The sequence below is a fragment of the Limulus polyphemus genome, unplaced genomic scaffold, assembly GCF_000517525.1.
Source record: "Limulus polyphemus unplaced genomic scaffold, Limulus_polyphemus-2.1.2 Scaffold1020, whole genome shotgun sequence".
NCBI lineage: Eukaryota > Metazoa > Arthropoda > Merostomata > Xiphosura > Limulidae > Limulus > Limulus polyphemus.
In genome coordinates, this window is record NW_013666630.1 from 135,400 (window position 1) to 151,962 (window position 16,563).

General features: G+C 32.3%; 1 protein-coding gene and 1 non-coding gene across 2 annotated transcripts; both read left to right on the forward strand.

Annotated features, from left to right (window-relative positions):
* Nucleotides 1-1,164: 1,164 nt before the first annotated feature.
* Nucleotides 1,165-5,438, forward strand: LOC111086323. Its single transcript, XM_022388759.1, has 2 exons — nt 1,165-1,660; nt 5,425-5,438. Exons 1-2 carry the CDS (start codon nt 1,223-1,225, stop codon nt 5,428-5,430), a joined length of 444 nt encoding a protein of 147 aa, XP_022244467.1. The 5' UTR covers nt 1,165-1,222; the 3' UTR covers nt 5,431-5,438.
* A 10,070-nt stretch (nt 5,439-15,508) lies between these two features.
* Nucleotides 15,509-15,591, forward strand: Trnas-uga. The gene has a single exon. It is a non-coding gene; the product is annotated as a tRNA-Ser (tRNA).
* Nucleotides 15,592-16,563: the final 972 nt, after the last annotated feature.

Sequence of the window (16,563 nt, forward strand, 5' to 3'; positions counted from 1 at the left end):
GAAAACTAAATTATTCCAACACTGTAATGATACGAATAAAAATATAATCTCTATAATCATAGCATAGAGCTAATACTGATTTTGTGATTTGATGAATCTTAATAGCGTACACTAAACAATAATTTGCTAATTCATAAGGGTTATCTAAATTTAACTTCGAGTTATATAATCAAATAACAACCAATAAATCCCTATTCCAGAAATTACTATTTAATCCAAACATACTTGAACATTCTAAATTTACAGGTAGGGGGTACCGCGGGCCAGAAAAAAATATTTTACTCGTGTGACGAGCTAACCATCTGTAATAATATACATGTGTAGTTAACGTTCTTTCTCGTTGTTGGATAGTTTAACACTGTTAAGTACAAAATAAATATGAAAATGTTTAATTTTATTGTACTGTTGTGTTTATTGCGAAGCAAATCAAATTTTACATTTGGACTTTTATAGTGCGCTACACTACCACTGTAAACATAAAATTAATCTTATCAGACATACCTGTAACGGATAGTTTGCTTGATATTAAGCGCAGAACTATGCAATGGGCTATCTGTGCAGTGTCCGCCAGGAATATCGAAACTCAGTTTTTAGTCGTAGTTAGTAAAGTACTGTACTTTTTAAAATAAAATGTGTCTTTTTACACTATTACGTAGAAATACAACACCTTTTCATAACATTATACGCAAACTCTAAGTTATTTATTGAAATTAAAATTTCGAAAAGAAGTTCAATGACATACACTATGCTAAATTTATCAGTTAACTTACACGCATGTAGGTAAGGGAATACATTTGTATTTTTTCATACTTATTTAGAATTATTATTCACTAGAAACGTGTTAGTAGAAGAGCAACTTATCCTAGTATTTAACGTTCCAGGACTGTGAATGTTAGGATTTGCATCCATTTTGCGTGGGTGCACTATAAGAGTAAGAGTAAACTCTACTTTTCCATCAGACAAAGAGTTTGCGGTGGATGTTGTTGATTAATTGCCTTCAGTCAAGTTCAAAATTAGAGAATGTTATGCGTAGTTAAAAATAAATACTGCATTAAGTATAACCAGTTCAAGAATAATAATTACATTTTAGCTTCTTTTTTTAAATCAAATTTTTAAGTTATGATGTTCGAGGTGTATCGTAAGTTATTTGTCTGAAGATGACGCTGTAATTTGTAATTACATAAACGTGGCGACTTGTAATCAAAATTCTGGTAAAGGAAACATGACCAATAAATATCCAGGTAAGTTGGAAGTCATTCATAATGATAAGGTGCATTTTGATGGAACTTGTAACAGAATAGTGCAGAAAGTTTTGGATAGAATTTTAACGCTTTTACAGTGGAAGGAGTGGTTGACAGGTGGAATTCCGAAATATGAAGACCACGAAAAATGTGATTGCTTCTCAACGACTTTAGGCTTAGAGTTAGAGTGTAAGTTGAATATTGAGGATGACCCAACTAGCCCGGTCTTGAGAGGTGAAGAAATGATTCATCATCTCATTAGAAAATGGAATGTATCCTCGAAATGGATGTATTTTATAAGATTTTTAAGAAAGTCTGAAGAAGATCTTTCAACAAAGTTTCATTACTCAGTACAATGGAGTCTTCCAACCCCAGAAAATCCCATTCCTATGACTACTGCGGCTGTTTATGTTACACAAGTAGGTTTGAAATTTCAGTCCGAAAACTATCCAATGGATTTGTTTTATACTTTGGAGGGCTGTCGATTGATACATCGAAAAGAAACTTTGTTTTGTGAAAAATGGTTAGAGGATATAATTGAAAATAAGCTGATAATGCGTTCACAAGTCCAATATATTGTTGACATGGGAGATGCTGTTCCCTTACACTAAGTTACAGTTAACAAACAGAACAGAACATTGCAGTTATTAAGATTTATCATATTCTTCTACATTTTAACATCAAGAAAATTACACAGATGCACGTTTTTAAACCAGAAAAAGTTAACTACCTTAAAGAATATTTAATATGTTAATTTGTTTTTGTTTTAATTTGTTGTTGCTATTTAAACATTTTAAAACATGAAGAGGAGAAGACATTTTTGAAAAACATTAACTTAATTAAATAATTATTTAAAGTAACTGCTCTCAAGTTTTGGAGCTTTTCTCTGCACTTCATCTAATGAAGTACATTTCCTCACAGGAAAAAAACAAAAGAAAGTATCTTGAAATGGAGAAAAAAAATTATCATACTGTTGCTTTGTCTTATTTTTATTGAAATTTTATTTTTCTTTAACACCAACAGTCCACCATATATGCAATGTAGCAGTTTCAGCAAGGCCAAGTATAAACTCCACAAAATTGTATGCATGTTATAGTACATAAGCTTACATTGCAAATGCAGTCCAACTGAGAAATAACAGGATGATTATTACTGTTTATCACACCTAAATCATAGAAATTTCTATTAAAAGTAATTTGTTTGATTTTTGTAAAAAATAAATTATAAGTAACAAGGGCTTTATTAGAGTATGAATATTGCTTTAAAAATGTGTGGAAACTGATGATAAAATTATTCAGAACATGTTATAAGTGTATTAACATACAATAAATACGTTATCCAGAGATCTAGTGATGCATATTTTTATGTTATTTTTTGCTATGGTGCAATACAATAATGAAAAATCATTAGTTTGAGAAAATAATAATCAAATGTCAATATAACTAAGCATACATTAATAATTTCAAAAACAAATTTTACAATAACTGTTTTTATAAACTTACTGACATAAGTAGAGGCTGAGAAACATTACAAGTAAAATATAAAAATAATTTGAGAAGTTTAATTTGCTATATGTTTGAAATTAAAGTTTAGTTTCTACTTCTGAGTTCTTGCTATTTCAGATGTACACACAAATTAAAGCATCAATTTCTTCATATTTAACATCCACTACTTAAATATTTTCATTTTAATGCAAAAGTGTTTCAAGTCAAATTTTACTTAGTCTGTAAATTAGTTATTAATGAACAAGAGGAATTTCATTTAAGGAGTATCATATTGAATGAAAAAAAGACTGAATTCACCATCATCTTCAGTTTTCCTATTTGGTGAATTGATATGCATTTTATTCCAAAGAAATTTAGTTTACCTAAGATGCTAAATCTATTATGAAAAAGTTCAGTTTTACATCTGCTATCTCATAATGATAATATCAAAGTACATTTACATTGTGAATACTTTATAGCACAGAGTTCTTAATACTCATAAATAAAAGCACACAAATAATATTCCAACTATCTTTCTTCTGTTTATTGTAAACCACTGTCAACAAGGTTTTCCACTAATCACCTAAGTTCATCAAGTCTGGTAAACAATTTTAAACATTGGATAAAACCACTCATTATGAGTTAAAACCTCTCGATCTTACTGCATTGATACATGAATAGTGTAGGGGATACAAATATGACAAAAGATTATTTTAAAATATTGTTACCAAATAGGTGATTCTTATCGGTATTTTCCATTTTGAGTCTTAACCTTTATTTTCCCAAGTTTTCAATTGTGTATGTTTAATTGCATATGCTAAAAGTATTCATTTTCATTTCAGTGGTATTCATATATTTCTTTGAATGTTAAATGTTATGTTTGTATAGGAGTGTGCTTTGAATACCAACTCTGTTTCTAGAGGATGAAAAGCTAGGGAAGGTTGAATTCAAGCATAAAGTAACAAAAACTTGCAAAGGATAATTATAATTTTAGTGAAAAGAATGTTAAGATATTTTTTAAATCTTCATCTTGTTTCCTAATGGATTGCAATGATAAAACCTAGTTAGTCATACTTTTTACATTTTTTATGTATTTCCTTTATTTATATATGCCTCATTTTGAATCACATTTAGTCAACTTATATCATGGCATACTTAAAATAAATAGGTAATGCATTAAAAGAAAAATGTATAACCACAGTTGATCATAACTGACAGCAGTTTGTTCTGAGATCCTGATATTACTTTCTTACATATTTTGTGCTTGTGTAAAGAAAAAAAAAGAAGTCATAAAAGTCATTATATTTTTTCTTATTTACTCTGTATCTCAGAATTTTAGTAGATACTTTTCTGAGAGATAAGATGATAAGCCTGTTATTCTAGTGACATTCTGAAATATTATCTAGATATTGACTACCCAGTAAGGAAAAAGTTAAAATATTAAGTGAATAACTACCATGAGTTTGGAAGATACAAAAATATTCATAAAAATAGCTCTTTAGGGTTTTAATATTTTGTAATTCTTTTAATACATGGATTAAGCAACACCATGTGATTCAGCTTTTGTCTGGAAAGAGTTATTCTGATTAAACAATGAAAATTTAGTTGTTCTTCCTAATTTTCTGTATTTTCAAATAATATAACAGATCTTCACAAAAACTCTTATTCCAAATACCTGTTATGACAGCATCTCAGTTGAGTTTTTACCTACTTAGTAAGATTCTCTGCTGTCATGACAAACGTTTTATTAAACTGAAGTTTGTGAGACTATTTTTCTGTGATGCCATATCAAGCTAGATTTATCAAACTTTGAGTGTGACTAAAACTTCTCATTATCATAAAAACAGAAATCTAAATGTATTCAGTTTATTTACATAATACCAATATATTTGACCATTTTAGAAAGCATCAGAAATCCAATAACCAGAGTGCTTTTGGAAAGTGTACTTCCTTCATCAGGAGTAATGGCAGAAAGGGCTTTTTTTCTGGTACACTTGACCAGTAATAAAATTAAATTTTCAAAGTGGCACATATTTTTACAGAAAATTAATTTGGAACCTACTTTAATCCAACTGATATTGAAATCCTTGTCTTAGATATTTTGTCTTAAGTTTTGAACTAAAGTGTAATAGTTTTTTATTACATGTCGTTTCTTTAAATTATAATACCACTCATATAGAATTAAATTTTAAATGGCGTAGCTTTTGGATGATTCGTGTAGCCAAATAAACAACAAAAAGAACACAGTAAAGCGTGTTAATTGATAACGTAAAATACTTTAAGTATTTCGATAACATGTGACATAGTTAGGATAACATTACTGGAGAATAAATCAGACAAATTCCTTAATGAAATTCAACTATTATACGAAACCTATTTTATTTCTTCCAATCGGCATTGAAGAGTTGTGAAAACGGCAAGGAAAATATATTAACCAATAGATGGCGATATTGTCGAACTACGTAAAATATTGTTACTTTAAATTTTGTATCCGATGGTTATAGTATTATCGAATTAACATTAATTATCGCGTGACTGAAACGTTGTACTTAAATTTAATTTAATCTAATAAAAATATTTATTTACTATTACCCACTGCAAGCTTTCAGCCAAAGTGAATATTCATTATCTAGTGGGATACTTAGTAACGTGTAACAATAGCGAATATGAGCTAATTGATTTCGGTTACCTTTTCCAAGGTTTGACTCCTAAATAAGTGGGTGCACACCTCCTCCTACTTGTAGCGCACATGTTGCCGCCAGTACTAAACAAAGTGTTAAAATGACATCAGAGCAAGAGAACATGTGGATTTGGAAGATATTTATCAATTAAACGTAAACGATTCAGTAGTTTGGGGTGTTATCAGTTGTGGTCGAGGACATGCTCAATTGGATGGAAGTTTCTCAATGCTAGGAGTTCCGTTCATGTCTCTGAACAGGTTCATCAGACGTGAATAGAAAATTGAAAAGGTATTTTAAGTAATGTTTACGTATGATCCGATATACAGAAAGTGGTTAATAGTATATTGAAATTCTATAGTTCCTTTCTATGAAACATTGTTCATATTATATTTATTCATGATTTTATACGAACTATTTCCCCGAATAATATCACATTTAAGCAGATTCAAGTCAACAATATTAAGCAAATATAAACAGACAGCAATATCATAAAATCATAAGAAAAATCACATCTAATTTTATATTTGTTTGTTTCAGTTGTGGGGAAAGCAAATGTTTCAAACAATAAAGAATGCTGGAGCGATGTTTATTGGTGGTGTTTATTATCAAGCACAAAGGGCTATCTGTGTTCTGACCCCCACGGGTATCGAAACCAGGTTTCTAGTAGTATAAGTCCGCACATATACCGCTGTGCCACTGGTGGGCTGCTAGAGGTAAAGAAAAAGAACTAGCAATAGAAGCAGAAGATACAGATAGTGAAGACAAAACATTTATTACTGTTTACGCTGATGGTGGCTGGTCCCAATGCAGTTACTGGCACAAATACACTGCAAAATCTGGTTGTGCTGCTATAACTGGTTTCCGTACATAAAACTGTTATATATGGATTTGAGAAACAAGTTCTGTAGAAATAAATCACGAAATAAATCAACAGCCATCACTAGAGGGCATTATTGTTGGAAAAACCGGAATGACTCTTCCAAACAAATGGAGCCTGACGTTATAGTGGAAGGATTTCGATACAGTGAAGACATGCATGGTCTACGGTATCGAAAAATAATAGCAGATCGAGACTCGAGCGTGTATAAAACAATAATAGAGAAGGGAAGTTATAGTAGGCAGGTAGAGAAAGTGGATTGCGCTAATGATGCAGTTAAATGCTACACCGAAGCGCCTTACGAAATTTCAAAATCTAATACCGAAAATTAGCGATTTCTAAGCAAGCCCAGGATAGAAAGACTCAAGAACTGTGCTAAAGGAACCACCAGAAAAAATGCAAAGAAAGGGAATACACCTGAACAGATGAGACAGCAGCTGAGAAACGACCCTTACCATATGTTTGGTGACCATACAAAATGCTAACCAACATTTTGCGACAATGCCGGTTCTTCAGGACTTAGTACCGGCTTACAATTTCCCCGTCTCACTTACGCAAAGGCTATGGATGCTGTAGATTACTTAGTCAGGGAAGCAGATAAGAAAACACTACCAACTATGTCGAAAGTCACATGCATTTGGTTGTTAAGCTTTCGGGCGAACAGCAGTTCAACCGATCTCAATTTGGCTCTTATCATCATCGCTGTCAAGGAGCCGGGTTATCGTATCAGTATGTACCAGAGTGGAACCAGAAAGTGTTGAAACATATAACGTTAAAAAGTTCTTCTTCTATTGTGAAAAAATATGTCGAACGACGAACAAAAAAAAAAAACGAAAAAATAACCACTACTCATGTGTAAAGAAAGAAGGCATCTGAGAAAAACTGAAGAAAAGTCGAAGTCTGGAGGAGACGAACATTACTCCTTACAACCAGATTTGAATGATGAAGAGTTCAAAAGAGCTAGGCAGGGATTTTTGGATAAAACTATAAGTAACTGAAGAAAGACGAAATGGGTTAGAGCAGAGTACACGTGGTCAGACTGAAAATTAATTATGGATTTTGGCAAGAAACAAATGAATTACGGCATTTGTAAAATGAGTGAAGGCCTGGCATGGCCAAGTGGTTAGGACGCTCGACTAGCAATTTGAAGTTCAGGATTCGAATCCTCGTCCTATCAAACATGCTCCCCTTTCCGCCGTGGGGATGTTATAATGTGACGGTCAATCCAATTAGTCGTTGTTAAAAGAGTAGCCCAAGAGTTGGCGGTGGGTGGTGATGACTAGCTGCCTTCCCTCTAGTCTTACACTGCTAAATTAGGGACGGCTAGCACAGATAGCCTTCGTGTAGCTTTGCGCGAAATTCATTACAAACAAAATGGGGGAAACAACTTCCTGCAAAAACACATTAAAATCATTACTTTATTCTCCTGCTTTCATGACAGAGGCCACTCAGTATTATCAGAACCAGGAAGACCTGGTCATAAAAGAGTATGAACATGAAACAGGAGTACTAGCTCAACGATGCGATTTTTTTTGTCGATCTCAGTTTCTCAGTGCATCACCAGATGGACTATTACGAAATACTGAAAGTGAAAGTCCCAAAACAGCTGAACATTACACTCCACTTGAAGCTGCTAAAAGCTTGAAACAGTTTTGCTCTGTACTTACCATTTCAGTCACAGATATCCAACAGAAAAGAACTCACAATTATTTTTACCAAATTCAAAATCATAACACAACTTGAATTCTGTGAATTTGTCATATGGACAACTTACGGCATACACATGGAAAAAATACTACTGAATACATTTAGATTTCTGTTTTTATACTTCTTTCTTTGACCGTTTTCCCCCGGAATTGCCTTCTTTCGAAACTGGTGGAACCCCGTCTTTCACGTAAAATGGAGATACGAGACCTACAATATACCCGACAAACAATTCAAAAGGGAAAAGTACCACCAGAAGATATGGGGGAGAAAAAATTTATAAAAATTTGCTTTTGTCATAAAGAACGATTTTAGGAGTTATATAATTTACATAAATAGAATAATTGTTTGTGAATAGATCTACAATCATGTGTAGACTTAAGAAAATTCAAGTAAACTGATAAAAATATTTATTCTTTTTTCCCCAGGTAAGAATATTATGGTTTACAAAATATGTTACTTTTTTATGACAATAACAAATATTATGGAATGAATTTCTTGTGGTTTCAACTTCCTAAGGCGTGTACTTAGAGATGATTTTACGTCTGAGTAACATGCTGTACTTGTTTAATTCATTACCAGGTATTAGAAAACGTTTTTGTTATGGAAACAGGACAAGAAGAAATACCGATATAGTTCTGTCACACAGAATGGTTTCAGAAGTTGTGTAGTTTACATAAATAAATGAATTATCTGTTAATAGATCTATATTCCTGTGTAGATGTCATCAATCGAACAAGATAACATACATGGAACATCACACTAATAAATCCAGAAAATTACTGAAACTAATATTTTCACTGGAAGTGTTTTCAGCATGCCAAATGTGTAAAAAAATATGTCATAAAGACGTAGTCATTTGCTGTAATTAGACGTTTTATGTAATGTACAGTTGTATAAAATGGCTATAACTAACATAAGTGCAAATATAAGCTTCTAGTATTTTCATTAGTGTGTAAATGTATGTGCTGCAATTTTCAGTGTGTCATGTATATACTACCTTACGATTCTGTTCTTTATTAGTTGAAGAATTGTGTCATTATATTTGGTAGAAATGTCAAAATTAATCAAAGGCTGGTGAGAACGCTACACTTCTTTTACATTTTCACCATACAATTACGTTCAGAATATTTTTGTTCTCGAGGTCAACTCCACTTTACTGCAATACAGATTTTTAATAAAGTATTTTTCAATACATGTGACTAATTGCATAACTGAACTTCAATAATACAAAATACTGTTTTTTATCAATGTATAGTAAAACGTATATGAACTTTGTTTACAACATTAGTCAGGAATGTACTATAAACTAATAGTGATAATAAGTCAAAAATATCTTGTTAAAAATATGATAGACTGGTAGATTGACAGCAACGTTTGTTAGAAGTAAAGTCGATATTGTCAGTGATTGTTTCAACAAGAAGACTAAAGACCAAAACGTCACATGTGGGTTAATGAGTAAGGCAGGGACCACTACACCTGCTTCGAGTTTAGTGTTCTAGAATGATGACGTTACACAAAAGATTGGGGAGAGACGACACCAGGACCATAATCATACCAGCTACAATAACCACGTGTATAATATATAATACCTTCCAAGTCTATTTGATATAAAATTCAGTACGTAACACATCGTATAGCTTACATGTATTACACTGAAGTAGTAAATATAAACAGTGTATGTGTTACAGAATGAGCATTGGAGAAGTTGTTTATTTCCCCTAGACGACAAACACCTCCTTACACTGTACGCTAATTATCCGTAGTAACTATAAACAATCAGTGTATGTTGTTACAGAATGTATACATTAGAATTAACCTTACTGTTTCTTGTATTATCTATTATTATTATTTTTTATTTCATCGTACTTCTAGTTCTTTCAGGGTTTTAACAAGCTTCATTGGCTCTTCATTGGTTATGATTACAGTGCAAGTACAGTGTCCGTACTAGTAAGTAGACAACGTAACTAGGTGTAACACAGGATTCACGACCTTGTGTTTTGTTGTACTAGTCTGGTATGGGACTATGGGTTATGTAATTTGGTTTACTAATACACCAGTGTCAGAAAAAGGAAACCAAAGGTGAATCAAATTACACAGAAGGACTTTTCAGACGTAAGGAAAGAGGTCCTTATTTGTAAAAAGTAAACTGTCACTTATTCACACGATTTATTTTGTGTAAAATTTCTTGACAATCTAGGATAAAACTCAAAGATAATACACCTTTACAAAATTGACTAATATTTGACATTGTTTAGGTGTCATCGCACATGAAAATGTCAGTACCGACCTGATTTTTCATGTAGAGGAAGTTTATCAAGCATTTTGAATTGAACATATTTTCAGTTTTCCCTTCAAATAAAGAGTACAGCTGTAATTTCAATTTCATGTATTTTTTTCACGTTTTTAATGAAAATGGCCGTCTTTTTGTTGGTTACCATTTCATAAAATGAGGTGTTTCGGCGGCACAAGGAAAAAAAAAAGATATTATAATGACTGAAAAAAGTCATAAGTGCATTTGATGTTGGATAGCATGAATAGTTGAGCTAAATATGCTAACAGAAAGCAATGATAAAGTAATTACTACGGCGAACAAGGTAATGAATGGGTATATATGAAAGTTCTAAAATCAAATAATTTTCAAAATCATTTGTATTGGGTGAAACACGAAAGTACCTCATGAAGACCAAGATTTGTTCTAGTCTATAGAAGAGTTAGAAATATAGCTCCTTATTGGGTTGATCTTTCGTTTCGTATGCAATGTGAGCAAAGCATGACCTGTTCTTTTAGTGTTCGTGTTATTGTGTATTGTGCAATGGAGTTCTATATATAATATATTCAAATCTCGCGCATACCTCCTGTTTATTGTTTCTGGAAATATTTCTAAGAATCACAACCTTTTCTGGGTGAAATAGCAATTTTAGAAGAAAATCAGTAAACAATGCTTTACTTCGAATGAGTTTTTCTAAATTTGTAAAACATCTCACTCTTAGACACAAATCCATAAGTTACAAAAAATACAGCGTATTTATGGATAATATTTACATTTGCTTAAGAATATGGTTAGTTTAATATAAATAACAGTCTTTTGTAAATTCAATTCCTTCACATAGTCTAGGTATAGTATATGTTGTGATGTCGTCACAACATTGAGACTCGGACATGAAGAGATCCTTCGGCCAAAATAATTTGACGCAGTGAGTATGAATTTTCCAACATATATATATGACCTTGAAAACTTTTCGTCGTGTTCTTATTTTTTATTATATAAATTGAAGTTGTTATTAAACTTAATGAGTATCAGTGCATGAAGTTTTATTTATTAAGTATAATATTTCAGCGATGATTTAAATAGCTTCCGTCTGGATATATTTTTTTTATGTTCTAGGCTGGATTCTCTAGTTTCTTTTGTTCACAAACTATACATTAGAAATTAATGAACGGTTAGTTATAAGTGTAAATTATTGTCTATCGAAATTACAACATATTCTTTGTTTTTCGTTACTTATTTCTGAGAGAAAAAGGTCAACATTTACAGATTAGTAATGGGGGAAATGAACATAGCCGTGGAATTAGTTGAGATACCACGTCCTCCAATCAGCATCAAGCTGTTATACATCATGACAGCGCTTTACCAATGGCGAATATTCTGTTCAGTAAGTCATGTTCCCTGAAGAAATGAGAGGACAATTTTTATGTTAGTGACGTAATTTTGAAAATAACAGCCATTGCTAAAACGGACAGATATGCGTAAAAAATGATCATTGTATTCACTGAAACGTATTGATATCAACGCATACAAACATGAAAAAAACATCCAAATAAGTAAACATAAACAATCAGGTAAAATACACATACACATATACACACGACAAATCACAGCATACAAATTAAGTCGAACAAAATGAATAGATTTAATGAAAACAATGTTCGCATACTTATGTAATACCGTTTGTAATAAAACAATGTGAAATTTTAGTGGTTGTCAGCTGATTACTTCTACTGAGTTTGTATTATTTGACTGGTATAATAACGTTATAACAAAGTTCCTTTTTTAGTTTTACTAGGTTCTAAACTTATGGAAACATGAAATAGTCGAATCATGTTTTAATGTGACCAAATTTTATGATAACTTTCACGGACAAATTTTAATTATTTTGCCATGTGACTTTGAAAGTACTTTACGTTCCCTTATTTCTCTAATAGGCGTATGAACAATGAAGACTACAGGGCTAGCTAGCTTCCCGTTAAGCGAATCGTACCTATATCAACTCGTAATTAACTCGCTCATCGTGAACCCTCGATAAGATATCAAGGAAGTTCCAGACAAGAAAGAAGACTTTATATTGCTTGTAAATTTCTGAAACTTTTGTTTATAAATCATTGTTTGTAATAATTATTTGTAATAATTGTTATTACAAATTGTATTGTTGTGTGTATATTAAAACGTGTTTTTTGTTAAAAAAAGAAAACTGTGTGTGTATCAATCTGTTGGCAAATATCATAAACTGATTATATATTGGCTTTTACTTAACTTCTAAATCCAAAATATAATTTAATCACTAAATTTAAAGAATCATTTAGCTCGGTTTCAAACCATTTGAAATTCTAATACGTAACAGGTTATACCCATCCAAATTATACTTATAATCCAAATTATGATAACCTACATGCATTATCTTTCAACTAATACAATTAAAACCCATCTGCCATTTATTTGCCCAACTCACTAAATGATCTAAATACTTTTGTAAATCAGCAGCATCCTCTTCACAGCTAGTAATACCCAATACTTTAATATCATCTGCAAATTTAAGTAATTTCTGACCATTTTTTCATCTCCGTCATTGATGTAAATCAAAAAGAGCAAAGGTCTTAAGACTGAGCCCTGAGGTACATCACTTGTGACATTATTCCAGTTTGGCTTAACTCCATTTGTAACAATCCTCCATTTTCTTCCATCTAGCCACTCTTCTACCCAATATGCTAACTTATCCCCCACACCTATAGAGATAATTTTTACAAGCCTTTTAAGTGGCACCTTGTCAAAGGTTTACTGAAAATCCAGATACACCAAATCTACACCCTTACCCTCATCTACATAAGAGTAACCCTTACAAAGAATGTCTAAAGATGTGTAAGGCAAAATTTTCTTTAGTGAAACCATGTTGACTATCCAATAAAATTCTAAACTTTGTTGAATGATTTTGCAAAGCATCTTTTATCAGACTTTCCAAAACTTTTCCTACAACAGATGTAAAACTAATGTGTCTATAATTACAGGGACAATTTTTATCACCTCCCTTGAAAAAACGAGATACATTAGCTAACTTCCAATCCTCTGGTTCCTGCCCACTATTCAAGGACTAACATAAAATAGTAGCAAGTGGCTCACATATCCAATTTTTAACCTCCTTCAAAACCCCTGGGGAAATATTATCTGGCCCAGGAGCCTTATCGTTCTTTAAACTTCACAATTCTTTCTTAACCAGCTCAGAATTAATTAAGACATCTTGTTTGATCTTGTTTCCATCTATTAACTGTCCAAGATGTGGAATACTGCTTAAATTTGCGTTAGTAAAAACCGAAGAAAAAGCAAAATTAATTAAATAACGAAAAACTAGAACTTGCATAAAAGTAAATTCTAATAGTAATATTCAAATAATTACAGTGTATTGAGTTTTCACCGATGACGTTAGGTAATGTTTTCATAAAGATATTAATGTCCAATGAGAATTCATTGAAGTTAAATGATTTGTAATGTTCGAACTTTGAAAATGCTACTGGCCAAATATCTTAAGTTTTCCGATTGCTAAGCGTTATAGCAATCATAGTTTCCAAAGTTTGTAGCACACTGACTATGCAAACTAATAATAGATACTCTTTTTGGTGCGTAGTGTTAATTATCCTTATAGGCATGTGGAGGATTTCTAGAAATTTCAGTTTTACGTAACAACACTGGCGCTAACACAAGTGTTTACGTACACACATATTGTTGATTCTTACTCTCGAAAATTTTCTACAACTTTGGAGAATAGACCGGGGTTTCGCAATACATATTTAATAGTATAAGCTATGTATATTTCCAAATATAAATTTAATTTAGACAAACGTCGATACTATAATAAATGTATAATAATAATCCGTCACAATACTTAAAAATGAGAATAGTAGGACTAGGGGACAAAGTATAAATTTTGGCAGGATAGGAGTCATCTTCAGCTAAGATAGTTTTATTTTTCTAACAGGATGGTTGGCCTTTGGAATGGGTTGCCTTTGAATGTTGTGGAGGCAGTAAATTCAAGCGAGTTTGTTTGTTATGGATTTGGCGCAATGCTACACGAGGGTTATCTGCGGTAGTCGTCCCTAATTTAGCAGTGTCAGACTTGAGGAAAGGCAGCTAGTCATCACCACCCACCGCCAACTCTTGGGCTACTCTGTTACCAACGAATAGTGGGATATAACACCCCCACGGCTGAAAGAGCGAGCATGTTTTGTGTGACGGGGATTCGAACACGCGACCTGCATATTGCGAGTCGAGCGCCCTAATCACCTGGCTATGCAAAACGTTTATCGTAGTTGACAGGATTCGAACCTGTGTGGGGCCGTCTTCATTGGATTTCGAGTCTAACGCCTTAACCACTCGGCCAGAACTGCTATGAATTTTGAGTTTAAGAGAAAGCTTACTGAGTATGCGAATGATTAGGGATGGCTTTAAGATTTTATTTTTCAATTTATATATTAATAGTTTTAGTTTAGTTTAGAGAATGGAACAGCCGAGATGGACCAATAGGTCTCATGTTGTCCCAAAACGTTATCATATCAAATATGTTTCCAGTTTTGTTTTCATTGTATACTTTTGGTACACAGACTAACAACAATATTAGGTTATACTTTTGTTGCTGAGCAACATGACATAAAAGCCATTGTTGGAACGTAGTGCTGCCAAAACTTACTGGCTTTTCTGTATATTAGAAGTTGTTAATATAACTTATTTAATTATTTAATGAATACGGCACAAATTCATTTCATGAATGATCTTAATTTTGATTGGCTCACAATGGAATTTACTGACATTTGATTGCCTCGACTGCACTTTTCTGCCTCTTTGTTGATGAAGCTTGATTTCGCAAAACTTATTTATGTAAGTTACCTATGTAATGTGAGGTTAGGATATACTACGGGGTGGGGATGGTAGTACTTGCCCAGTCATTTTTGACGGGCTATACGCTAGTGAGGAAATAAAGTAAAGTAAAACATAAAATTTATCATTTGTTGTCAAGCGATAGATATGAATACCAGACTACGTGCCAAATAGCAATCACAAGATTAACAAAGAAAGTACGAGATCAATAATACATATTCTTCCAGTTAATTGTTAACTCTCATCTCATAAAGCTGCAAAGTACGAAGATATATACCTTGTGAATAGACTAAAATTACTAGATAGTATTTTTAAAATAAATAAATAAGGTTTTGAATTTAAACTTGTGTTATCTTGGTCTGTTAACGAAAGACATAGCAGTTGTGGCCGAGTGGTTAAGGCGTTGGACTTGAAATCCAATGGGGAAAACCCCACACAGGTTCGAATCCTGTCAACTGCGATAAACGTTTCCAAAGTTAAGTTTTTACTTCTCTTTATTTATCTAACAAATACAATTAACGGAGTAACTAATCTCTTAACCTTGTTTTTTCCTAATTGGTGCTAGTTTTTTTCTTAGCTTTCAAATCAGGGTCTTTACGGTGTCTGTGTATCATGGATACCTTTGTTTTTGTAATTGTTTTAATTAGCAAAGATTTAAAGTGAATATGATTTTATGTGATAATTCATTATATTGAAATGAGTTGGCAGGTTTTATAGTGTAGGTATTATTTCAATAGTCTGTCAGTTTTCTGTATAAAGTATTATGTAAAAGGCCGTTTTATAAGGAAAAATGACGTCAAGAAAAATTATATTTATGTGTGTGTGTGTGTGTTGGGAGGGGGTTTAATATATTGTTAATTGTTATCGCGAAAGGAACTGGCGTTTCATAAACATTTCAAAGTATATTCCGTTTCTTGATTGGTTTGTGTTTTTACAGCGTTACTTATAATATCCAACTTAAACAGAGGAAAAATGTACTGGTGTGTGTGTTATCTCGGAATTTTAAATCATTTGTCGAAATTTAAACCTATTTTGGTATAAAATGTTAATAAAATGCATTCTAAAGTACCATTAATAAATGATACCTAGGATATAATGTATATGTTACGACAGCGAAAGTCACGTGACGTGCGTGAGTTTCTCGAATGATCAGGGAAGTCCGCGTGTGTTCGAGATGCCCTCTTCGTTAGAATATAAGCCTGGCAGAGAAAGCCAACGGGGACAAAGATTGTGAATCGCAGTAGTTTATAGTGTGTATTATAAAATAAGTTTAAAGTGACGAGAAAACGTACTGATTGTGGAACAACTGTGTACTAAAAGTTTGTATCGAGGAAGAATAAACTGGTTTAATCAAGAAAGGACTTGTATCGCTCGGAAATAATTTTTACTGGAAAGAAACAAACAATTAGATATGTAACATATGTTATTATTT